The sequence below is a fragment of the Rhinoderma darwinii genome, chromosome 9 (genome assembly GCF_050947455.1).
Source record: "Rhinoderma darwinii isolate aRhiDar2 chromosome 9, aRhiDar2.hap1, whole genome shotgun sequence".
Lineage (NCBI taxonomy): Eukaryota > Metazoa > Chordata > Amphibia > Anura > Rhinodermatidae > Rhinoderma > Rhinoderma darwinii.
Window position 1 is genome coordinate 11,175,248 of NC_134695.1, and position 27,409 is coordinate 11,202,656.

General features: G+C 42.7%; 2 protein-coding genes across 4 annotated transcripts in view; one reads left to right on the forward strand and one right to left on the reverse strand.

Moving 5' to 3' along the window:
* Window positions 1–855, reverse strand: part of DNAJC4 (DnaJ heat shock protein family (Hsp40) member C4) — a 70,601-nt gene extending 69,746 nt beyond the window's left edge. The window contains exon 1 of the mRNA XM_075837261.1: window positions 753–855. The gene's annotated coding sequence lies outside the window, so the exon portion shown is untranslated. The remainder of the gene's footprint in view (window positions 1–752) is intronic.
* NUDT22 (nudix hydrolase 22) lies at window positions 803–27,196 on the forward strand. 3 transcript variants are annotated; one of them, XM_075837259.1, is made up of 7 exons: window positions 834–887; window positions 12,530–12,713; window positions 17,329–17,924; window positions 18,404–18,511; window positions 22,146–22,243; window positions 22,329–22,422; window positions 26,963–27,196. In XM_075837259.1, the coding sequence occupies exons 2-7, from the start codon at window positions 12,695–12,697 to the stop codon at window positions 27,062–27,064; spliced, it is 1,017 nt and encodes a 338-aa protein (XP_075693374.1). In that variant the 5' UTR covers window positions 834–887; window positions 12,530–12,694; the 3' UTR covers window positions 27,065–27,196. The 3 variants fall into 3 exon arrangements, with proteins under 3 accessions (XP_075693375.1, XP_075693374.1, XP_075693373.1); XM_075837260.1 differs by lacking the exon at window positions 12,530–12,713 and having other exon boundaries at window positions 803–887; XM_075837258.1 differs by lacking the exons at window positions 834–887; window positions 12,530–12,713 and adding an exon at window positions 935–1,004.
* Window positions 27,197–27,409: the final 213 nt, after the last annotated feature.

A 27,409-nucleotide genomic window follows, 5' to 3' on the forward strand; every position in this document is an offset into this window, starting at 1 on the left:
CGAAGTATCGGTATCGAAGTCCAAATTCTGGTATCGTCACATCCCTACCTGGAATGCAACATTGGAAAACGAAAATTACAATGAATTAAAATGGCTGTGTCTCCAAGGGGTTAATACCTTCACACCAGCACTAGTTGTAGACATTTTAGGTGCAGGTTCGACCAATCTTGAGAACAGATATAGAAAGTCCCTCGGCTGTGCAATCACTACAATGGAAGCTGGGAGGTCGCAATACATGTTTCTCCAGTGTTCTGGATCCAGCAAAACATTCCCAAAGTGCTGACAGGGTCCACGCTTCTATGTATCTCTATGTAACCAGCTACTGATAGGAAGGAACTTCCTGCATGTGAAGAATCTGGTGTATAAGCACTGGTTCTGGCAACACTGTGACTGGCACGGCTGACAGTGGGAAGAGGGCACTTGTTGGCATCTGAAACATTTGCTATAGCGTGCCATATTAGTCTCTTGTCCATCTCTAAATTATGTTGAAATGGGCTGCTGTTTTACCTAGTACCCTGTGTATTCACGGACGGTAAACAAGCTAGGACATGATTGGCTGCCCGCGTCTCCCATCATTTGACTGGCTGAGGTGGAGGCCGTCTATGTTTACACCGAAGTTGTGTACAAAATATTACAGATACGGTCCGTCCGTGCTCCCTATAAAGACGCAGTACACCATTATCCCCCCCCCCCCACACAGACATGGACTGAACCATTTGCATGTTGGGGGGTTAACAAGCCATCCCACTTACCGTCTCTACAGATGTCACCTTCGACGGGACGCACATGCGCACACCAGAGATGAGTTCTGATTGGCTGTGATGTTACTTAGTGGCCGGTAACGCTATCAAATGACTGCTGAGGAGGCGGGACCAGCGGTGAAGCAGGTAATGGGTGTTTCTGTGTGCGATATATTGCACTATAAGTATATGAAGAGTAATAATATTATATGCGGCCGAATGTATATCCGTGGAGAATGGAGCTCGTATGGTGTCGAGTAGTCCGTGAGTGACGTACACGGGAAGTTTAGCAGATAGAAGGCCATGACTACCTCCTTCCTTCACCGCATAGTCAGTGGAAATGTAGCGATTTCTATCGCATGACATTAACTACGTATTTCTTCCGTGGCTCCTCCTGAGAGCTGCACGGACGTGGCAATAAACGGAGGTGCAGTCAGGACATCTGGCTGTTAGAAGTGAACTTCTGTGTAGTGTAGTTCTGCACTGCTGTCATCCTGCCTGGGACTAGAAGCAGGGGCGTTGCTAGGGGGCACAAGCCCCAAGACATAGGTTTACCCGCCAAAAAAAGATTTATATCTCGGAGATAGCATAGCTTCATGATTATGGCCCCTGTAGCTACTCCCTGTAGAGTGGCACACACTACCCAGGGCCGTCCTTAGGTTGGATGGCATCCTGTATAGGATTCTATTGCTGCCCTTCTCAAACCAAAAAAACATATATAGACATGCACATACTGGAACATATATACTGTATATACATAAAGGCAGATACTTAGACAAACAGGCAAATATATATAGATATCTATATATATATATACACACACACGCATTCTGGAATATATACATACATAAAGGTAAATATAGAGACATACAGACATATACACAAACACCAGCATATAGGTACACAGACAGGAACATATACAAATACATAAAAGGCACATATATACAAGCACAAAGACACATTCACATACAGACGCACATATATACACAGTGCAGATAATGTAGTAGATTTCAGATTTAGTCCTACGTAGCCCCACAGATAACACATAGTAATAACTCTGAGTACTGATAATATAGTAGATGTTACCTGCAGTCCTATGTAACACCACAGATAACACACAGTGATAACTCTCTGGGTACAGATAATGTAGTAGATGTTACCTGCAGTCCTATGTAACACCACAGATAACACACAGTGATAACTCTCTGGGTTCAGATAATGTAGTAGATGTTACCTGCAGTCCTATGTAACACCACAGATAACACACAGTGATAACTCTCTGGGTACAGATAATGTAGTAGATGTTACCTGCAGTCCTATGTAACACCACAGATAACACACAGTGATAACTCTCTGGGTACAGATAATGTAGTAGATGTTACCTGCAGTCCTATGTAACACCACAGATAACACACAGTGATAACTCTCTGAGTACAGATAATGTGGTAGATGTTACCTGAAGTCCTATGTAACATCACAGATAACACACAGTGATAACTCTCTGAGTACAGATAATGTGGTAGATGTTACCTGAAGTCCTATGTAACATCACAGATAACACAGTGGTATTTACTACATTATCTGTACTCCGAGACTTATCACTGTGTTATCTGTGATGTTACATAGGACTGCAGGTAACATCTTCTACATCACCTGTACTCAGAGAGTTGTTACCTGCAGTCCTATGTAACACCACAGATAACAGACTGATAAGAGTATGTGCACACGATAACTGCATTTACGTCTGAAATTACGGAGCTGTTTTCAGGAAAAAACAGCTCCTGAATTTCAGACGTAATTGCATGTACTGGCGTTTTTCGCCGCGTCTTTTACGGACGTAATTTGGAGCTGTTCTTCATTGAAGTCAATGAAAAACGGCTCCAATTACGTCCCAAGAAGTGTCCTGCACTTCTTTGACGAGGCTGTTATTTTACATGTCGTCTTTTGACAGCGACGCGTAAAATGACAGGTCGTCGGCACAGAACATCGTAAGACCCATTGAAAGTAATGGGCAGATTATTGGAGCCGTTTTTTCAGACGTAATTCAGGCGTAAAACGCCTCCATTAAGGCCCCATGCACACGACCGTGCCCGCAATCACGGCCCGCGATTGCGGGCACGGCCGGCCGCTGACTGACAGCCGCATTTTCGGGCCGTGCTCCTATACAAAGTATGGGAGCACGGCCCGCAAAATGCGAAAGAACGGACATGTTCCATAATTCCCGGAACATTTCCACGGCACTGACACCCTTCCGTAGTGCTACGGAAAGGTGTCAGTGTTCAATGAAAGTGAATGGCTGCTCCAATGACTGAGGTTTTTTGCTGTCGTGTGCATGGGGCCTCAGTCTGAAAATAAGTCGTGTGAACCCAGCCTTACTATACCTACGCAGGCACATATAAACACACAGAGACATACATACATATATATATATATATATATATATATTCATTCAGTGCGCCTCCAAACTGGAGATACCCTTAAAGTGTATGTTCACACGCTTAGCAAAAAACTTCTTAAAATACAGAGGTGTTTTCAAGGGAAAACAGCTCCTTATTTTCAGAAGTTTTTTAAGCCACTCGCGTTTTTCGTGGTGTTTTTTACGGCCATTTTTGGAGCTGTTTTTCTATAGAGTCAATTAAAAATGGCTCCGAAAACATGCACTTCTTTTTCGCGGGCGTCTTTTTACGTGCCGTTTTTGGAAAACAAGGCGTAAAAAAATGCCCCGTCGGAACAGAACACCGTATTTCCCATTCAAATCAATAGGCAGATGTTTGTAGGTGGTCTGCTTACGATTTTCAGCCGTTTTTCTGGACTTTTACGGCCCGAAAAACGCCTGAAAACACTACGTGTGCACATACCCTCAAGGGTAACTAGACGTTCGACAAACTTCTGACATGTCATAGTGACACGTCCGAAGTTTTGATTGGTGGGGGTCCGAGCACTGAGACCTCCACCAATTACTAAAACGAAGCGGCAGAAGCACTCGTGTGACCGCTCAGCAGCTTTGTTTCTGTTCGGCTTTTTCCGGAAAGCCCATATATCGGAATACGGACTCATAGACTTTCTATTGGGCCAGTACTCCGACACATTGATTTCCGGAAAAAGCCGAAAAGAAACTAAGCGGCTAAGTGCTCACACGAGCACTTCTGCCACTTCGTTTTAGCGATTGGTGGGGATCTCAGTGCTCAGACCCCCACCGATCAAAACTTCTGACGTGTCACTATGATATTTGTCGAACGTGTAGTTACCCTTTAAAAGATTATTTCCATGAATTGGTTTAAAGTTTTATAGATTACCATATATGAAAATGTGGTGTTTCCCTTATGGGGCAGCATAGTATATAGGGGGCAGCACAGATATCTTCATTTTATCTGTTCTACTTTAATATTGAACAAACACACTTACAAAGAGACATACATGCATACGTACTGGAACATATACACATACAAACATATATATACACATAGGCACTTACCATCTCTCCTTGCTGTACAGGATCACAGGTTTCTTGCAGGACAGGCTGTGGGCGGAGCTTCCTCTGTTCTTTTCTCGGCTCCTGTTTACTCCTTGCGTGTAACTAAGAGCAGAGGACAGAGCAGATGCAGAGCACAGTGGCGCCCCCTATATGTTGGGAGGGTGCAGCGCCCTGTGCCCTCGCACAGGACGCACATCCCTAAGGCAGGCCTTGATACTGATCCCCCTTTGTATTTAGTGCCATACTACCCCCCCCCCTTTGTAGATATTTCCACACAGCCCCCCCTTGAAGATGATGCCGCACACACACCTTGTAAATGATGCCACACACCCCTTGTAAATGATGCCACACACCACACAGCACCTGTTGTAGATAGGGCCACACAGCCCCTCTTGTAGGTAGGGCCGCACAGCCCCTCTTGTAGGTAGGGCCGCACAGCCCCTCTTGTAGGTAGCGCCTCTTGTCAGTAGCACACATTAGACTGTTCACACGTTTTGGGTTTTGCCAAGAATTTAACAAAATCAATGGTTTAGTGAAACTGATGCGTTTTCGCCGCACAAGAGGCTGTACAACCGCAACCTGTGAACAAACTTCAACTGACTCCCTACAAGGGCTAAATATCACCCCGATTGGCTCATTATGTTTATATTGGGCCTTGGCTAGCTAGATTAAGATCTGCCTGCTTGCAAAACAGGAGGTGCTTTTTAAGCATTTTTAGGGGCATAAGAACACTGTTTAAAGCGTAGCTAACCTGTCATGTGACTTTCCAGAATCAGCTGTCATATGTGTGTACATGGGGAATATCACTATTTCTAGCCACTATATGATTTGTATTCTGAATTTTTTTTTATCACTTTTTCTCTAATTCTTAGTTTTCTCTAAACTACTGGACAGAGTTTAAGGGTATGTTCACACGACAGCGTCCGTAACGGCTGAAATTACGGGGATGGTTCCGCCTGAAAACATCCCCGTAATTTCAGCCGTAACGGCATATGCAGGCGCTTGAACGCCGCATCCATTACGGACGTAATTGGCGCTGCTATTCATTGGAGTCAATGAATAACGGCTCCAATTACGCCCAAAGAAGTGACAGGTCACTTCTTTGACGCGGGCGTCTATTTACGCGCCGTCATTTGACAGCGGCGCGTAAATATACGCCTCGTGTGAACAGACAAACGTCAGCCCATTGCTTTCAATGGGCAGATGTTTGTCAACGCTATTGAGGCGCCTTTTTTTCGGACGTAATTCGGGGCAAAAACGCCCGAATTACGTCCGTAATTAGTGCGTGTGAACATACCCTAACTGCTAGCATGTCTTCTATACACAGCACACATAGCTATTTCTTTGTAGCAGCAGCAGCCGCCTAGAGGGTGAAATATAACCAATTCTCTAAGGGTATGTTCACACGCAGTGACCAAAAACGTCTGAAAATACAGGTGAAAACAGCTCCTGATTTTCAGACGTTTTTTTTTAACAACTCACGTTTTTCGCGGAGTAATTTACAGCCGTTATTGGAGCTATTTTTCAATGGAGTCAATGAAAAAGGCTCCTAAAACATCCCAAGAAGTGACATGCACTTCTTTTTCGAGGGCGTCTTTTTACGCGCCGTATTTTGACAGCGACGCGTAAAATTACACCTCGTGGGAACAGAACATCGTAAAACAGAATTGAAAGCAATGGGCAGATGTTTGTAGGCGTATTTGAGCCGTTTTTTCGGACAAATTTAGCAGTAAATTCAGGGCGAGTGAACAGTTAGGGTATGTTCATACAGGGCGGATATGCTTTGAAAATCCACACAGTGTATCCGACCTGGGCGCCGCAGGGAATTCCAGACGAAAAACTGCACCAAATTGGGGTGTAGTTTCTCAGCAGTGGTGCGACGCGTCCCTCCGACATCCTGATGTTATGACGCTCTGCAACCCTGGGATGACGTTTCATCCTATGTGAACGCTACAGCCTGTGATTGGCTTCAATGGTCACATGGGATGATACGTCATCCCAGGAGGTCAGCCTGAACGAAGACTTCTGTGTAAGGGCTTATTCAGACGAACGGGATATACGTCCATGCAACGCGCGTGATTTTCATGCGCGTCGCACGGACCTATATTAGTCTATGGGGCCGTGCAGACATGTGCGTGATTTTTATGCAGCGTTTTTCGCGCATCATGCACCCATTGAAGTCAATGGGTGCGTGAAAACCACGCATGCCACACGGAAGCACTTCCGTGCGACCAGCGTGATTCACGCAACAGCTGTGAAAAGGATGAATGAAAACAGAAAAGCACCGCATGCTTTTCTGTTTACAAACATCTAAACGGAGTGTCATAATGATGGCGGCTGCGCGAAAATCACGCAGCCGCGCATCATACGGGGATGACACACGGAGCTGTTAAGTGCCTTTTGCGCAGGCAAAACGCAGCGTTTTTTGCATGCGCTATAAGCACATGCTCGTGTGAATCCAGCCTAAGTATAAGATTTTATTTTTCTCTGAGATGCGTCCGCTGCAAAAAACGCAACATCTGCTATTTGTTGCGGGTTTTACCTCCCATTGAATGCAATGGGGAAATCCCGCAACAAATAAGCAGCGTTTACGCAAATACAATTGACATACTGCGGATAAAAAAACCGTACCACATGTCAATTTCTGAGCGTTTTTTCCGCTCAGCATTTACGCAGCGTGTGGATGAGATTTGTTCAAATGTCCAAATTATTAAAATTACCCGTTATTTGGCTTGGCCAAAAAAATGGATTAAAAGGTTCTCAAAAATGGTACCAATAAAAACTACAGCTGGCCCCACATAAGACAAGCCCTCACACATCTCCATCAACTGAATATTGTGACGCAAAACAACAATCGCAAAGATTAAAAAAGACTTTATGAATTTGCCATAATCGTAATGACCAACAGAATAAAATTAACATGTCGTTTTCACTGCAGGGTAACTAAACATTCAACAATCTTCTGACATGTCATAGTGACATGTCAGAAGTTTTGATCGGTGGGGGTCCGAGCACTGAGAGCCCCACTAATCACTAAAATGAAGCGGCAGAATTGCTCGTGTGAGCGCTCAGCTGCTTAGTTTCTGTTTGGCTTTTGTCGGAAAGCCGATGTATCGGGGTACGGGCTCATAGACTTTCTATTGAGCCCGTACTCCGGTACATTGATTTCCAGAAATAGTCGAACAGAAACTAAGTGGCTGAGCGCTCACACGAGCAATTCCGCCGCTTTGTTTTAGCGATTAGTGGGGGGTCTCAGTGCTCGGACCCCCACCGATCAAAACTTCTGACATATGACTATGACATGTCAGAAGATTGTTGAACGTTTAGTTACCCTTTAACACCATAAAAACAAAAGTCAAAAACAATGGAGGAATCGCTGTTTTTCCCCATTTCACCTTGCAAAGAATTTATTTTCAGTTTCCCAGTACAGTAAATGGTGCCATTAAAAACTACAACTTGTCCTGCAAAAAACAAGCCCTCATGTGGTTTTTTTTTTACGGAGAAATAAAAAAAGTTATGGCTCTTGGAATTTGACTATGAAAACATGAAAGTGAACAAATTAAAATTGTCTGTCCCCATGGGGTTAAGGGCTCATGCACACCGCAGAGCCCAGGGCTTGGAGCCTGGTATGGCTCCTTACTACAGAGCCATGCAAAAAAAAAACTCTGTATGCCTCCCTACGAAGTCGGATGCATACGGAGTTACAGTATAGGCCCCATGTTCTTTTATAGAATCCTTAGGGCTCATTCAGACTAGCGTATAAGTCATCCGTGGGATGGCTGTTAAAACAACGGCTGCCACACGGACATGTATTTCAATGGGGCCGTTCACACGAGCGTTGTTTCAACTAGGCATCTGAAGGGTCTGTGAAAAAATAGAACATGTCCTATTTTCTCACGTTTCACACATCCCTCCATAGTCTATGTGGGAGCCGTGATAATGCGTCCTGCCCAGGTGCACCTAGGACGTGAAAAACTGCAGTTTTTCACGTCCGAGGTTGCCCATGCTCGTCTGAATATAGCCTTAGGCTGGGTTCAAACGAGCATGTTACGTCCGTAATGGACGGAACGTATTTTGGCTGCAAGTCCCAGACCGAACACACTGCAGGGAGCCGGGCTCCTAGCATCATAGTTACGTACGACGCTAGGAGTCTCTGCCTCGCTGCGGGACAACTGTCCCGTACTGTAATCATGTTTTCAGTACGGGACAGTAGTTCCACGGAGAGGCAGGGACTCCTAGCGTCGTACATAACTATGATGCTAGGAGCCCGGCTCCCTGCACTGTGTTCGGTCCGGGACTTGCGGCCGAAATACGTTCCGTCCATTACGGACGTTAATGTGCTCGTGTGAACCCAGCCTTATTAGGGCCATAATACAGCCACATGAATGAGCCCTAAGGCTGGATTCACACGACCATGTTATGTCCGTAAAGTACGGAACGTATTTCGGCCGGAAGACACGGACCGAACACACTGCAGGGAGCCGGGCTCCTAGCATCATAGTGATGTACGACGCTAGGAGTCCCTGCCTCTGCGTGGAACTACTGTCCCGTACTGTAATCATGATTACAGTACGGGACAGTTGTCCTGCAGCGAGGCAGGGACTCCTAGCATCGTACATCACTATGATGCTAGGAGCCCGGCTCCCTGCAGTGTGTTCGGTCCGGGTCTTCCGGCCGAAATACGTTCCGTACTTTACGGACGTAACATGGTCGTGTGAACCCAGCCTTAATGTTGTTCCCTTCAGCTACTGCACATGGATCAGTCATTACAAGACACCCAGACATTTCCACTATACATATGATATAGTTATCTCGGTGGAGGTAGATTACACACAAAGGTATAAGCTGATTAATCGAGTAAACATGTTACAACAAGACTGTGGGTTTCCTGAGAACTCTCAATCTCCTAATAAGTCCTCATTTATTTGCGCTAATTGGCATGAACTCTGGCTCTCCAGGAACTGAGGACTGGATCACTACTGCAGCATTTGTTCAGTTGCTGACCTGGTATTAGGTGTCTTATGTAACGCAATGTACATAATGTGGGAACTTGACACAAACAGGTCTGTGCTCTGCTAGGTTACTATATGTGGAATGTAAAGTTCCGGGTCCAGCTGCTTCCATCATAGCTGCGCCCTTTTGACGTATGCACAGTCTCGTGACATAAGAAACCATTCCTGCTATATATATATATATATATATATATATATATATATATATATATATATATATATATATATACTACCGTTCAAAAGTTTAGGGTCACCTAGAAATTTCCTTATTTTTGCAAGAAAAGCAGTTTTTTTCAATGAAGATAACATTAAATTAATCAGAAATACACTCTATACATTGTTAATGTGCTAAATGACTATTCTAGCTGCAAACGTCTGGTTATTAATGCAATATCTACATAGGTGTATAGAGGCCAATTTCCAGCAACCATCACTCCAGTGTTCTAATGGTACATTGTGTTTGCTAACTGTTAGAAGGCTAATGGATGATTAGAAAACACTTGAAAACCCTTGTGCAATTATGTTAGCACCGCTGTAAACAGTTTTGCTGTTTAGAGGAGCTATAAAACTGACCTTCCTTTGAGCTAGTTGAGAATCCGGAGCATTACATTTGTGGGTTCGATTAAACTTTCAAAATGGCTAGAAAAAGAGAGCTTTCATGTGAAACTCGACAGTCTATTCTTGTTCTTAGAAATTAAGGCTATTCCATGCGAGAAATTGCCAAGAAACTGAAGATTTCCTCCAACGGTGTGTACTACTCCCTTCAGAGGACAGCACACACAGGCTCTAAACAGAGTAGAAAGAGAAGTGGGAGGCCCCGCTGCACAACTCAGCAACAAGACAAGTACATTAGAGTCTCTAGTTTGAGAAATAGACGCCTCACAGGTCCTCAACTGGCAGCTTCATTAAATAGTACCCGCAAAACGCCAGTGTCAACGTCTACAGTGAAGACGCGACTCCGGGATGCTGGCCTTCAGGGCAGAGTGGCAAAGAAAAAGCCATATCGGAGTCTGGCTAATAAAAGGAAAAGATTAATATGGGCAAAAGCACACAGACATTGGACAGACGAAGATTGGAAAAAAGTGTTATGGACAGACGAATCGAAGTTTGAGGTGTTTGGATCACACAGAAGAACATTTGTGAGACGCAGAACAACGGAAAAGATGCTGGAAGAGTGCCTGACGCCATCTGTCAAGCATGGTGGAGGTAATGTGATGGTCTGGGGTTGCTTTGGTGCTGGTAAAGTGGGTGATTTGCACAAGGTAAAAGGGATTTTGAATAAGGAAGGCTATCACTCCATTTTGCAACGCCATGCCATACCCTGTGGACAGCGCTTGATTGGAGCCAATTTCATCCTACAACAGGACAATGACCCAAAGCACACCTCCAAATGATGCAAGAACTATTTAGGGAAGAAGCAGGCAGCTGGTATTCTATCTGTAATGGAGTGGCCAGCGCAGTCACCAGATCTCAACCCCATAGAGCTGTTGCGGGAGCAGCTTGACCGTATGGTACGCAACAAGTGCCCATCAAGCCAATCCAACTTGTGGGAGGGGCTTCTGGAAGCATGGGGTGAAATTTCTCCCGATTACCTCAGCAAATTAACAGCTAGAATGCCAAAGGTCTGAAATGCTGTAATTGCTGCAAATGGAGCATTCTTTGACGAAAGCAAAGTTTGAAGGAGAAAATTATTATTTCAAATAAAAATGATTATTTCTAACCTTGTCAATGTCTTGACTATATTTTCTAGTCATTTTGCAACTCATTTGATAAATATAAGTGTGAGTTTTCATGGAAAACTTTTGAACGGTAGTGTGTATATATATATATATATATATATATATATATAGAATGCTAATTCAGAAGTAATTATTTTAAAATGCCTCTTAAGAAGTACAGAAAAATGTCTCTGTCTGTTACAATTTTGTGCCTGAACACCATCACCGTATGTGGGATACTGTACCCCCCTACTGCAAATTACAAGAACATTTGACGTCACCTAAAAGTTTTGTGGCCTTGTACTTTCATAAAGATCATAAAGCTCTGAATTGGCTTCTAATTTTCTTAATGATTTATAGGAATGGGAGTATATTATTCCATATAATACACACATCAGCTGCTGCAGAACCTGTTTTTGAAGAGGAAACAATAGCTAAATCTCAATTATTAAAGGGGTTGTCCACTGACCAACAACTGATGACCTATCTGTAGGATAAGTCATCAGTATATGATCGGTGGGGGTCTGACATCCGGACCCCTCACCGATCAGCTGCCTTCGGGTGCCAGATGTTATGAAGGGTAGCAGATGGTTGAGGGCTCTGACTACTGCATAGTGGTCGTGCTGTGAAACTGCAGCTCTGCTTCTTTTCACAGTACTGCAGCTCGGCCACTATTCCGTGACCTGAGCCACCTGCTTCAGCCATGGACATCCGATGTCCGGAGGCTGCCGGAGCAGCTGATTGCTGCGGGGTCCGGGTGTCGGACCACCACCAGTCATATAATGATGACCTATCCTATGGATAGGCCATCAGTCGTCTGTGAGTGGACAACCCCTTTAAATATCATAAATCACGTTCTTCCTCAACTATACTCTATAGCCGCTGAGTGTATTTATTATAGCACCGACCATAGTTCTTCCCATAGAATACCAGCGAAAAGCCAGCCACAATGTCCCCACAACACTGACCCAGAAATGCTCCCATACATTCCCATCCAAATCCCCCCCCCCCCCCCAAACATTGTCAGTCAATACACGCAAATATCAATCCACAAATCCTCCCTGGCACAGTGTTAGCAAGTGTCCACAGAAATTGGTAGTCACATGGCCCTATATGTAGTGCCATCCACAAATGGCCACAAACAATGCCAAAGCTAGTAATGGTCCTCTCTTATTAGCGCTACACAGTGAACACAGCCTAGTCAGGTTATCCATAATGTGCCCACACTCCAGCGGCCTGTGTATACTTACCCCCTCCCTTGCTGCTGTCCTCTCATAGTTACACATGAGCAAACAGTCAGGGGCCACTTACGTGTAATTTCCTGTTCCAGAAGTTGACACGAGAAGGAACCCCGACCCACCACCATGATAGAGAAGTCATCCAGTGACAGATCACTTCTCCCAGGAGACATGCACAGAGCATATGTAGTGCCGCTTATCTCTATATCGTTGGCATGGGCTACAGTAGAATTCTATTTAGTCATTTTCATATTCAATGTAGTTCAGTAAATAGATTCAGATTTAGTGATGACCACCACTCATCATGAAATACATATACTGAAGTCTATGCAAATTATTCACGCAGCTTCTTCTGAGATGATCTGTGAGGTGTCACTAGGTGGAGCAGAAACAACTACACTTGACTGGCCACATTCCTGGGGTGTTGATGACGGGTGAGAAAGGGGAGTGCTAAAGCCCTTATAACCCCTGTCGTTCCTACTCGAAAGAGTATGAATTAGATGCGAACGGCATGACTAGGGAAGGGGAAGGTAAGAGATCTCCATACTATATTGTAACTGTTAATCTGTAGTATCCTGCAATCTTCCTGCTGTTATTGATACATTATTGGAGTGTTTTTGGGTTTACGGTAGCCACCATGGCCAGTAATGAGCTTCTTGCAACCTCAGGACTTCATAGATAATGGGGGGATATACTACAGCTGCTTGCTTCGAATGACTTGAAAAACCTTATTTTGTAAAGTGGCATAGGACCTATACAGTGTTTGTGCGCATTGATACTGGAGATTGTTGTATTTTATGTGTTGTTAATATTCACGTAGGTTGGCATTGCACATTGTATTGTGTTGGATATATTATCTGCAGTCATTGGCCATTGTGTAGTACAGTATATGTATAATGTTCATGTAGGTTTCATCTTCGTACTGATTCTTCAATCTGGCACTATGGTGTTTATGCAACACCATTCCGAACTCTAGGAAAGCTGGATGACAATACCTTTATTGGTTGCCAAATTGGTTGTCACACAGATTCTCCAGAAATAGATAGAACAACAAAAATGGCTGATATTATTATATCATAATATTATAATAATATTATAATATTATAATAATATTAACAGATGTTACTCAAGAGGGAAAGTTACTAGCAAATTATTTTTTTTAGGGGAGGGGATTGACAAATAAGGGAATATGAATTGGATTACTATGCTTTTGTAAAATGGAGTAATATATTTCTCACTGCTTGTGGGGGACTTTGTAAGAAATACAGAACTTAGAATAATGCCTTCTAGTGTGTTATATTTGATAGAATATACACTATTTCATTTAGGTGAATTAAAGATGGAGAGTCATGGTTTTTGTTGCATGTCTCAAGGAAATATACCCCTTCATTATGCAAAGTACTCATTATTTACCCTGATTCTCACATCAAAAAGGTCTTGGAGTATCTCCGGTATTTTACAGATGCTAAATAGGAGTGTGAACAATGTCTCAACCTTGCAGTACAATGTGGGAATGAAGGACGATCTCCGAATCCCATAATATGCTGAGACTGGCTGATAAAGAATTGGCAACATCGTTCTGTCTTTGCACATTGTAAATGGGGGAAGCCCAATCTAATCATCAAAAGTTTCTTTAAAAGGGGTTTTCCACTTTCTGAAAACTGATGACTTAATCACCGGATAGGTCATCAGTATATGATCGGTGCGTGTCCGACCCTGCACCGATCCGCATTTACGGTATGCAATAGTTTGAGCCGAAAGCAGATGGCTCCGTACACTGCATAGCGGCCGTTCGGCAGAACTGCAGCTCAACTCCTATTCACTTGAATAGGAGCAGAGGTGCAGTATTGCAGCTCGGCCGCTATTCTTTGACTGGAGCCATCTGCTTCCAGCCATATTGTCTGGTGCCCGGAGGCAGCCGGAGTGGTGGATCGGTGCGGGGTCTGGGTGTCGGACACACGCCCGTCATATACTGATGACATATCCGGTGGATAGGACATCAGTTGTCAGAACATGGAGAACTCCTTTAAGCCCCCTTTACAGGGTGTTTTACATTGGGCGATTATTGGGCAGACGGGTGTTCACAGAACGCTTGTTGCTGATAATTGCCCTGTGTAAACAGGGCAGCGATCAGCAGATGAATGAGCAAACGCTCATTGATCTGCTGATCATATAGTTTTAAAAACTGAAATCTTATCGTTGTTGGAAGCACATCTCCCTGTGTAAACAGGGAAACTTGCACCTGACATGAGGATAATGTATGGGGACGAGCGATCGAAGTAACGACCACTCGTCCCCTTACATAGCTCCGTGTGACAGGAGCAAACGAGCGCCGATCAACGAGCTGTCTCGTAGATCGGCGCTCGTTACATCCGACAAAATTGGCCGCTGTAATAGGGCCTTAAGAGCCACGCAGGGCTCAGATAGAGGATGCTTGGAGATACATACTGGAGAGGAGACTAAAGGCACTTTTATACTGGCCAATTATTGGGCAAATGAGCGTTCAAATGAACGCTCGTTTCTGATCGTTGCAACAATCGGCCTATGAACAAGCAAACGCTCATTCCTCGGCTGATTATATCATTTACGCTGCAAGAAATATTATCGTTGCCGGCAGGGAGATGTGCTGCCGACATGTTAGAAATGTAAGGGGACAAACGATCGTAGTAATGATCGCTCTTCCCCAAACATAGCCCCTTGTGAAAGGCGAAAACAGGCACTGATAAACAAGCTGTCTCATTGATCGGCGCTCATTTACACAGCCCATGTCGGGCCGTGTAAGAGGACCCTTAGGGTCCAATATGTACCTTGAAAACAAGCAACGATCAACGAGACAGCTCGTTGGTCGGCGCTCGTTTGCTCCTTTAACAAGGAGCAATGATCGGTTTTGTATGAGGACGAGCTATTATTACTACGATTGCTCGTCCCCATGCTATTCCATCATGTCGGCAGCACATCTCTCTGTTTACACATGCAGAAGTGCTGCTGACTACGCCGCATTCCAAATTATTATGCAAATGTTATTTTTCACTGATTTTCCTAAATAGTCGATGCAAATGACAGTCAGTATAATCTTCAAGCCATCAACCGTTGGAGTATAATGCAAATTTTATTGAACAAATCTCCTAATGATAACAGATTTTTTTTTTAGAAGTAAAAAACTCAAAATGCACTGTTTTAAATTATTATGCACAACAGAGATCAAAACATTTTAAAGGTTGTAAAGAGAACTAAAATGGTAATTTGTCTAATTTGCAGCATCAGGAGGTCATATTTACAGAAATTAAAAGCTCTTTCAATCAAAAAAAACTTAGCAGGCCAAGTTACATGTTAACATAGGACCCCTTCTTTGATATCACCTTCACAATTCTTGCATCCATTGAATTTGTGAGTATTTGGACAGTTTCTGCTTGAATATCTTTGCAGGATGTCAGAATAGCCTCCCAGAGCTTCTGTTTTGATGTGAACTGCCTCCCACCCTCATAGATATTTTGCTTGAGGATGCTCCAAAGGTCCTCAATAGGGTTGAGGTCAGGGGAACATTGGGGCCACACCATGAGTTTCTCTACTTTTATGCCCATAGCAGCCAATGACACAGAGGTATTATTTGCAGCATGAGATGGTGCATTGTCATGCATGAAGATAATTTTTCTACGGAAGGCACGGTTCTTCTTTTTGTACCACAGAAGAAAGTGGTCAGTCATAAACTCTACGTACTTTGCAGAGGTCATTTTCACACCGTCGGGGACCCTAAAGGGTCCTACCAGCTCTCTCCCCATGATTCAAGCCCAAAACATGACTCCGCCACCTCCTTGCTGACGTCGCAGCCTTGTTGGGACATGGTGGCCATTCACCAACCATCCACTACTCCATCCATCTGGACCATCCAGGGTTGCACGGCACTCATCAGTAAACAACACGGTTTGAAAATTAGTCTTCATGTATTTCTGAGCCCACTGCAACCGTTTCTGCTTGTGAGCATTGTTTAGGGGTGGCTGAATAATAGCTTTATGCACACTTGCAAACCTCTGGAGGATCCTACACCTTGAGGTTCGCGGGACTCCAGAGGCACCAGCGGCTTCAAATACCTGTTTGCTGCTTTGCAATGGCATTTTAGCAGCTGCTCTCCTAATCCTATTAATTTGTCTGGCAGAAACCTTCCTCATTATGCCTTTATCTGAACGAACCCGTCTGTGCTCTGAATCAGCCACAAATCTTTTCACAGTACGATGATCACACCTAAGTTTTCTTGAAATATCCAATGTTTTCATACCTTGTTCAAGGTATTGCACTATTTCACACTTTTCGGCAGCAGAGAGATCCTTTTTCTTTCCCATATTGCTTGAAACCTGTGGCCTGCTTAATAATGTGGAACGTCCTTCTTAAGTAGTCTTCCTTTGATTGGGCACACCTGGCAAACTAATTATCACAGGTGTCTGAGATTGATTACAATGATCCAAAGAGCCCTAAGACACAATACCATCCATGAGTTTAATTGAAAAACTAATAATTAAATGTTTGACACTTAAATCCAATGTGCATAATAATTTGGAACACGGTGTAGTGACCATTTTATATATACATTATTATTACATTAACGACCATTATATATATATATATATATATATATATATATATATATAGGCAGCACACCGCAGTAAATGTGAAAATAGGGTACTTTTACAAGTTTGGAGCGTGGTCTGTTCCTGAGGATTTGCACCCACGATACACCGGTGCTGCTAGATATATTTGTTTGTCTATATATATATATATATATATATATACTTCAAGGAGCAGATCAGCCGATGATTGGGAAGGAGCGTTCGTATGAAAGCTTGTTCCCGATGATTGGCCCATGTAAAAGGGCCTTTACTTGGGGAAACTCCCTTGAGGAGAGAACAGATAGGAGACCTGAGTGTGTGGAGGGTCTATACATGGCAACTAGACCGTATAATGTAATTACTGTCTCTGTGTACGTATCACCATAAAAATCCAATAATAACTTTAACAGTCATTTTACTCTTTATACAATATACATTTTTATACACTAACTCTTGTATCTCATTTATTGCGCCTAATCTTAGAATGTAACGCAGTAAGAGGGTGGAAAATTCTTACAATTTCAGTTTCATGTTCACTCTGTAGGCCACATGGATCCTGAGATCTCCATCTTGTACTGCAGTCCCAGTCCCCATGGGATTCCTCAACGTAAAGTTCATGTTCAGCTCTCCCCACTATATCAGCGACGCCGTCTTCCTCCCCCATTAGAAGAACGGATTCTCGTGGACTGGGAAGAACGTCAGCGAAAGCAACCATGGGTATTTAATGGAGCAAAATTCAGGCTTCATTCTGTCTTGTCTGAAGGAGATGCTGGAGCAAAGGATGAAGATGCAGCCAAGCAGAATAAGGGGAAAGTAAATCAAGAAAGCACTGAGAGTGCTGGTAGAAAGAAAGGAGGAGAAAGTAAAGCTACCCTAGATGAAGGGGGAGGACTTACTCTACACCTGGCGCTCACGTGTTACAGAGACTTCTTGGGAACCAACTGGTCAGGAGAGGCAAGTGCCTTACAGGAAAGAGGAGGACAAGAGTTTGGGGACACTCAAGCTTACCTGGCACAGCCACTTGGTGTCGGAGCTGCTCTGCAGTGTAAAGACGGGCGCTTTGTCATGCTGAGAAGAAGCCATCGAGTGGGAGAGGCACCAGGTCTGCTCGATGTGCCAGGAGGACATCCCGAACCGAAGGTAGAGTAAATGTGGAATTGAATGGTGAAGTTGTGACAGATTAACCCCCATAAGCGAAGAGCTTGACCGTTTTCATCACATTACTTTAGTTTCTTAGGTACAGTGTATATTTTCTTTTGGTCCTGTACCTGGGGGCTAAAAATAGATGATTCTATAGGTGGCTATTTTGGGCACCTATATGGTTTATTACTCTGCTTCCCTATGTAGGACGGAATCAGAAGCTGAGCTCCTAGTTGGCTGTAAGTGTTGTCCATACTAGGAGCTCTTTACATTTTAAAGCTTTGTTGAATTTCATTCCAGACCATGAAAATAAAACAAAGAAATTTGGATTTTTGGTGGTAGTCCTGGCATTCATTTAAAAGTTGCAAACCCCTTTAAAAACTCTGTGTATAAGGATATGAGGAGTGATGTAACATGTGATGTAAGACAATTGTGTATGAGACACAGTTCTAACTTCCAACTTTTGTCACACATTTTAGGCTGTTGCTCCCAATATTCCAGAGGAAGATTTAAGTCTCGAGGTTTTAAAACCAGAATTGGTCATTAGAGAGCTGTTCTCATCTATTCTGGCCGAGATACGTGATGAGGTGAGGGTCTTACCAACTGTACAAGCCTGAATTTGTGACCTTCCTTATGACATTGGATACTTAAAGGGGTTGTCCAAGATTACAAAACAAGACCAGCGATTTTTGTTGAAACAGCACCACTAATCTCCACGGACTGTGTCTGGTATTGCATCACATACTTATTCAAGTGGATGGTACTAAGCTGCAATGCCAGACACATCCCACAGACAAAAGTGGTGCTTCTACTGCGATAAAAAAAGGCCCCTTTTTCTAATCTCAGACAACTTTTTTTAAAGATGACTTGTCACCTTTCCTGACATGTCTGTTTTAGTAAATAATTGTATTCCCCATAAAAGAGCAATTGTGGAGCAATCATCCTAGAACTCTATGTTGTGTTGTTCCTCAGTTATTCCTCCTAGAAATATATGAATAAATTACTAAATGGGTTTTACCAGTGTGGGTGTGCTTCTACACAGACTGACACTGTCCAATCGGAACTCAGAGTGAGACTGTGTAGGGACACACTGCTTTGACAAGGGGAATGGTAACACCCAGTTGTCATTTTTTTAAATAAATTTCTAGGAGGAATAACTGAAGAACGGCACAATGCAGACTCTAAGAAAAAGGTTCCCCAGCATTGTTATTTCATGGGGATCACAAGTATGTACTAAAATAGACATGTCAGGAGAGGTGACCGGTCCTCTTTAAGGCCTCGTCTCTACCACTACTTACAATGTATAATATTCTGATGTCGCACTGAGCACAATACGCAAATACTGTAAATTCCAATGATTATTGTACACTTCTCAATTCTGTTATTCTCTTACCTTTGACATTACCTAATGCAATGTCATACAATGTATGTCATTGATATATGCAGTCCATAATCACACAACTAAGTTTGTTTCAGTTCAATTACTTATGCTTTTATCACTTCACTTTGATCTGAGAGAATTTATGGAAGTGCTAGATGTAGGAAATAAAAACATATAGAATCTTGTGACTTTCATGTTCAAAATCCAGGGTGCCTTTCCTCTCCACATCTCTATAGATCTTTAGTATATGCAATGACCATAAGGTGTCAGTAAGGCCTTATTCACACGAACGTGTTTAACGTCCATGTGACGGCCGTTGAAACAACTGCCGTTACACAGACCTATATAATTAAATGTGGCCATTCACACGGCCGTTGTTTCAACGGACCGTGTGAAGGGTCTGTGAGAAAATAGGACATGTCCTATTTTTTTACGCTTCAGGCATCCCTCCATAGACTCTAGTTTATGGGAGATGCGTGATATCGCATCCCACAGAGCATGGATGCACCTCGGACGTGGAAAAAGGCCGTTCTTCACGTCAGAGTTGCGCAACGCCCGTGTGAATCTAGCCTAAGTAGCAGCTAGATCAGGGGTCTCAAGCATGTGGCCCGCGGGGCTGTCATCTGCGGCCCGCGGGAAACAGAGCCGCTAGTGCAGGCTCTGCTCTTGGACTCTGTGGACACGTATGGACAGCGATGTCTGGGGCTTCGCCAGAGTCGCGTGCAGAGCCCTAGTATAGGCTCTGCTCCGGGACTCTGTGGAATTCCCTGACATTGCTGTCCATATATGGACAGTGTTGTCAGGGTCTTCCCCAGGGCGGAGTTCCGGGCAGAGCGCTAGTATAGGCCCTGCTTCGGGACTCTGGGGAAGCCTCTGACATCGCTATCCATACATCGACAGTGATGTCAGGGGCTTCCCCAGAGCAGGAGTCCCAGTGATGTCAGGAGCACAGCTGGAGTCCCAGGAAGAGCCTACTAGCGCTCTGCCCGGGACTCCAACTATGGGGTTGCCCCTGACAGCCATGTCCATATATGGACAGTGATGTTAGGAGCAGAGTTGGAATCCCAGGTAGAGTGCTAGAAGCGGCTCTGCTCTGGGACTCCAGCTCTGGGCAAGCCCCTGACATCACTATCCATATATGGACACTGATGTCAGTGGCTTCCCCAGAGTTCCGGCACAGAGCCTATACTAGTGCTCTGCTCTGGGACACCGGCTCTGGGGTTGCCCCTGATATCACATTCTGGTCCAGGAGGATCCCCTGACGTCACTGTGTATGGACAGTGACGTCAGGGTCTCCAACAGCAGAGGAATCCCCAGCCAAAGTGTCGGTAACACTCTGGCTGGGGATTCCACTCCTAGAGGGAGCCCCAATGGAGCTATCTACTTGGGGTGTGTGTGGCAGCGTCTGCGGAGTGCACTGTGGCAGCGTCTGCGGAGTGCACTGTGGCAGCGTCTACAAGTGGGTGTGTGCCAGTATCTACAGAGGACACTGGCATTATCTAGGGGTGTGTTGCATTATGTACAGAGGACACTGGCATTATCTAGGGGTGTGTTGCATTATGTACAGAGGATACTGTGGCATTATGTACAGAGGACACTGTGGCATTATGTACAGAGGGCACTGTGGCATTATGTACAGAGGGCACTGTGGCATTATGTACAGAGGGCACTGTGGCATTATGTACAGAGGGCACTGTGGCATTCTGTACCGAGGGCACTGTAGCAGTATCTATAGAGGGGATTGTGGCATCATCTACGGAGGGCACTGTGGTATTCTCTACAGAGGGCACTGGCATTCTCTACAGAGGGCACTGTGGCATTCTCTACAGAGGACTCTGGCACTATCTAAAAAGGGGCTGCCCAATCTTGACATGTGTGTCTGCCAAACACTGCCAACTGAGCCGCCGGACTGCATTTAGCGACACTTAAACTGGAAAACTGGATTGTTGAAATAAGCACGTGGAGAATTCTCTCAAATTTTAAATCTAGCAGTATTATTATAGTAATGTAGTGTTATAGTAATATAGTGTTATAGTAATGTAGTGTTATAGTAATGTAGTATTATAGTAATGTAGTAGTGTCATTATAGTAATGTAGTATTATAGTAATGTAGTAGTGTTATAGTAATGTAGTATTATAGTAATGTAGTATTGTTATAGTAATGTAGTATTATAGTAATGTAGTATTGTTATAGTAATGTAGTATTATAGTAATGTAGTAGTGTCATTATAGTAATGTAGTATTATAGTAATGTAGTAGTGTCATTATAGTAATGTAGTATTATAGTAATGTAGTAGTGTCATTATAGTAATGTAGTATTATAGTAATGTAGTAGTGTTATAGTAATGTAGTATTATAGTAATGTAGTATTATAGTAATGTAGTATTGTTATAGTAATGTAGTATTATAGTAATGTAGTAGTGTCATTATAGTAATGTAGTATTATAGTAATGTAGTAGTGTCATTATAGTAATGTAGTATTATAGTAATGTAGTATTATAGTAATGTAGTATTATAGTAATGTAGTATTGTTATAGTAATGTAGTATTCTAGTAATGTAGTAGTGTTATTATAGTAATGTAATGTAGTATTATAGTATTGTTATGGTAATGTAGCATTATGATAGTAGTTCAAATAACTAATTGATTAACAATAATTTTTTATTGTATCAAATTTGAAAGTAATGCGGCCCGTCAACTTCCCATTTTTTCTATATGTGGCCCAATTACCCGGCCGAGTTTGAGACCCCTGAGCTAGATGATAAAAAAAAAAAACCTGTCCTAGTCTGCAGCTTTCTCTGCACTACTAGTATATTCATGCTGTATATGCTTTTCTTTTAGGTGAATTTACCCCTATCTACCCTTAGTGAACCTCTTCTTCTGGGCATTGCTCGAAATCACACCAGTGCAGGACGACCTAGTGCTGAATTCTATGTCAAGTGAGTACAGTCTGTATGCAGCTAATATTGTTCCTGCTACATTTATATATGTCTAATGAATGAATTTTCCATTGCTTGTTCTCAGGTGCAGTCTGACTTCAGAAGAGGTGAAAGACAGGTACTTGCAGGGAGGCCCAGAGGCACACGAATCAACAGAAGTTATTTTTCTTGAAAAAGAGGTAAGATTTGGAGTGCATATATGGTAAATATATTTCATATATCCATGGCATTATACTATATTATGTGCATTAACCAAAAAAAGTGTCATTAAAGTTAACTTTTTTGAATAAAACTGGAAAATATGCATAATAAAAAGTAATGCAACTTTCTATTATACTTTTGTATTTATTCCTCACCATTTTCAAGATCTCTGCTTGTTGACAGAGAATGTAAACATTCCAGAGGATGGACAATACATCTCTCAGCTGATAGTTTGCTACACCAGTATCCAGTTGAGAGTGTATTCACACGGTGCGGTTTTTCCACGTTTTCTTGCCGCATGGCCGAAAACCGCACCGAAAAATGCATGCGTTTACTCAGCAATTTGTGAAATCGCAGCGAATCGCGTTAAAAATGCGTGCATTTTTCAGGTGCAGTTTTCGGCCACGCAGCAAAAACCCAGCAAAACTGCACAGTGTAAATACACTCTTAGGATTTCCTATGACTACATATCACCAGCAGCACGCATTTTTCTCCTGTCCTGATTTGCTAGTTTGCTACAATGCATCAGTGTATATTAGAGCAATCACTCTAATAAGGGCTCATTCAGACGAACGTGAATAACGTCTGTGTGCTGCGCAGGGAAATCACGCACAGCACACAGACCCATTGATTTTAATGGGGCCGTTCACACATGCAGGAGTTTTCACACAGCGTGTCCGTTGTGTAAAACTCACTGCATGTCCATATTGGTGCATTTTTCACGTACCTATCGCTCATTGAAGTCAATGGGTACTAGCGGGTACTGTTGTCTGAAGAGTGTGTATAAAAGAGCTGCAGGCAAACAATGACTACGTTACTATGTATGTATGTATGTATGTATGTATGTATGTCTGACGTAGGTCAAAAACAAACGTGAACCTAGTATTTCTTCAATAACCTTTCCCTTTAGTAATAGTGTGAGAAAAGGCAGCATCAGTCCTAAATTGCAGCGGGCATATATCTCAACATCTGTATTTCTCTGTGGGACATCTGCAGTCTATAGCGCCCCTTAACAGACATTTTTAATGTTAGAACAACACTTGTCGGAGTTCATCTTATTAAAGGAGTTTTCTAGGATTAAAAAATAATTCTGTCTTCTGATTATAGTGTAAGATAAGAATTTTTAATCCCTCCCGCCGCTGAAGCAATATAGTGCCAGACTAATGTGTGACTGCTGCAGCCAATCACTGGCCACAACAGTGATGTCCGTATGTACGGCACATGACTAGGGATTTAAGAGATGAGTATCCATTGAAGTATATAGTAGTTTTGCAAAGAGGCCAGCGCTGTTTTTTTAGCTGTTTAGTACCTCTATTGATTTCTATGAGGACTATGGCCACTGTGAATTGGACCTGTCAGGCAATTGTGGCAAATTCTATACTATATAAGGGCATGGTCACATGACTCATTTTCCAGCGTATTTCATAGGGTAAATTTCACTTTGAAAACACCTGCAAAGAGTTTTCCTTTGTTTTTAATGGTAAAAAGCGGTGGAGTTTGTACGAGACTTTATACGCCTCTGTTTGAAAAAACGCTGCGTAACTAAAGAAGAAAAAAAGAAGTGCATGTCACTTCTTTAGTTGTTTTTGAAGCAGATTTTTAACCTTTCCCATTCAGGCTATGTTCACACGCTTAACCTAAAACGGCTAAAAATACAGAGCTGTTTTCAATGGAAAAAAGCCTCTGATTTTCAGCCATTTTTTAAGCAACTTTCGTTTTTTGCAGCGTTTTTTACGGCCAAAAATGGCTCAAGAAGTGACATGCACTTCTTTTTACGGGGCGTTTATTTACGTTGCCGTTTTTAAAAACGGCCGCGTAAAAAAAACGACCCGTGGGAACGGAACGCGTTTTTTCCCATAGAAATCCATGGGCAGATGTTTAGAGGCGTTTACCCCCTGAATTTTTAGCCGTTTTTCAGTGCGGGAACATACCCCTCATAATGCAAAAAGTGATTCGAAAATACACTTCAAAAACACTTTGAACTTGTGCTCCAAACACGTATTTGAGGCTGATTTTTTTCTTTAAATTAAAGGCTATGTAAACCTTTGAAAGGCAAATTATGATTTATTTATTTTTTAAGAAAAAGGTGTATCAGTGGGTTTTGTGTAACTTTTGTAAATTACTTTTTATTAAAAATAGTTTTGACTTTTTTAGAGATAGCTGCTCTGAATTTTCTATACAGAGCAGTTGTATCGAGCGCTATGCACTTAATCCGTCAGTCCAGCGGATATGACGGGTTCAGTGTCGGCGGGTCCTGCGTGTCTCTGACATGCAAGATCCACATGTAATCCATCACATCTAAGTTAAGAAAGCGGGACTGACGGATTCCGTTAAAAGCGCTAGATACAACTGCTCTGAATACAGAGCAGCTAAATCTAAAAAAGTAAAAATTATTTTTAATAAAAAGTTACACAAAACACACTGATCTTTTTATTAAAAAAAATAGTTTTTTGCCTTTCAAATGTTTACATTGACTTTAAGCCTCGTATTTCTGCCAGAAAATAAGCCATGTGAACATCCCATTAATGTTTAAGATGAGAATACTCCTTTAACCCCTTGGCAAAATGTCACGTAACTGTAGGTGACAGTGGCCAAGGTGAAATGCTCTATACTGAGCGGGTGTCTATATGTTACAGCTGTCACTCCACTGCAATGGGCGGAATCAAAGATCTTAGATGTCGCGGTCAATAGCCGTGAAAATAAGGGGGCGGTCCCCTCCGACATGCTATTGCCCCCCTCCCGTAATGCAATCACAGTGTGCCGATGGTTGTTATGGCAGCCTGGGGGTCTTTGTACTCCTATGAAGCCCGGCCTCTGGCATGGCTTTATAGGAGACTTTTAGTATAGCGATGAACTGCAATATATTAGTATTGCAATATATCATGCAATACTGCAATATATCATGCAAGTGATCCAACGACCGCTAGTTCAAATACAGTTAAATAAAGTTGTTGTTTTTTTTAATAAAAAAAAATTAAAAGTTCAAATAAAAACCCTTTTCTCATTTATTTCCCTGAAGTAATGTTTAAAAAAAATAAAAGTTAACATAACTAGTATCGCTGCTTCCATAAAAGTCTGAACTATTACCAATGGTACCAATAAAAACGACGGCTTTCCCCGCAAAAAAATAATCTCTCATACCATTCGACAGAAAAATAAAAAGTTATGGCTCTCGGAATGTGGTGACAAAAAACCTGTTAAAAAAAAAAGTTAGTCACTGATTGGTCACTGAAAATAATAGTTTCCTTTATAAAAGTGGTAAAACATGAAAAAAAAACAACTATATAAGTTTGGTATCTCCATAATCGTATCAACCCGTAGAATAAAGTTAACCTGTCATTTTTACCGCATGATGTACGTCGTAAATGCGAAACCCAAAAACCAAAGGTGGAATGGCTGTTTTTTTCCCATTCCATACTACCAGGAATTTTTTTCAGTTTGTCAGTGCATTATATGGCACATTGAATGGTGCCATGAAAAACTACAGCTTGTCCCACAAAAATCAAGCCCTCATAGGGCTAAGTCAATGGAAAAATAAAAAAGTTATGGCTTTTGGAAGGTGGGGAGGAAAAAACTAAAATGAAAATCCGAAATATGGCTGCGTCTCCAAGGGGTTAAAACTCAGGAGGCAACTTTTACTGCTTGTAGATCAATCCAAGATATTGGTGTATTCGCTTTCTTTATACTAGCTAATTCTCCTTTGGTACATTTGTTGATCCTTTCCCAATTCTTATTAATAGGACACGGGCACGATATTCTCCGCTGTATCGCCGAGCGTGCAGGAGAGTCTTCCCACGCCCGATTTCCATTCAGGCTTGAGAGTACAACTGGACTGACACTTTAAGGCTATGTTCACACAGGGCGGATACGCTGCGTAAAATTACACAGCTTATCCGCCCTGGTAGCCGCAAAAAAAACGCACCAAATTGTGGTGCAGCTTTTCGGGCAGAATGTCAGCGGCGGAAAACTGCACGTTAAAAAACAAAGTTTCATACTTACCCGTAGCCATGGCAACACGTACGTCTGCAGGGATGACGTTTCAATCCCATGTGACTGCTGCAGACTGTGATTAGCTGCTGCAGTCACATGGGATGAAACGTCATCCCTGGAGGCCGGGCTGGACGCAGAAGCAGAGAATTCTGGGTAAGTATAATCTTTTTTTTTTTTTCAGCGGAATTGCAGCTTTTTCACCAGAAAATCTCACCATCTGCTATTTGTTGCGGGTTTTACCTCCCATTGAATTTAATGGGGAACACCTGCAACAAAAAAGCAGTGATTACGTAAATACAATTGACATGCTGCGAATTAAAAAAAACTCACCGCAAGTCAATTTCTGAGTAATTTTTCCCGATCATCATTTACGCGGCGTGTGGATGAGATTTGTTCAAATCTCATCCACTTGGGGCTTCTGTATTATGCTGTGGATTTCCCGCAACTATATCTGTTGCGGAAAATCTGCAGTTTTTACACTTTGTGTGAACCTGGCCTAATTGTATGTTACTTTTTTTTTTTCTGCAGGATTTACTGACCATTGAAAGCTCAGAAATGTGGAAAGAGTTATGTCCTTCAGCAAAAGGTTGTGTAAAACTCTACCTCATGGTGCGAGAGCAAAAGTCCTAAGGCACCTCTACATTTATTGTATTGTTTATTTTTGGCATGAGCAACGGCGGACCTTCCTTTAAAGAGGCTGACAGAGATCGGCGCTATAATGTAGGGGACAGCAGTGCTTTTTATTTAAAAAAAACTATCTGTTTTCACCATTTTATTAGCAATTTTAGATTTATGCTAATGAGTTGCTTAATGCCCAAGTGGGCGTGTTTTTACTTTAGACCAAGTGGGCGTTGTACAGAGGAGTGTATGGTGCTGATCAATCAGTGACCAATCAGCGTCATACACTCCTCTCCATTCATTTAGTCAGCGCATAGGGATCCTTTTAGATCGCTATGTGCTGTCTTATACTAACAC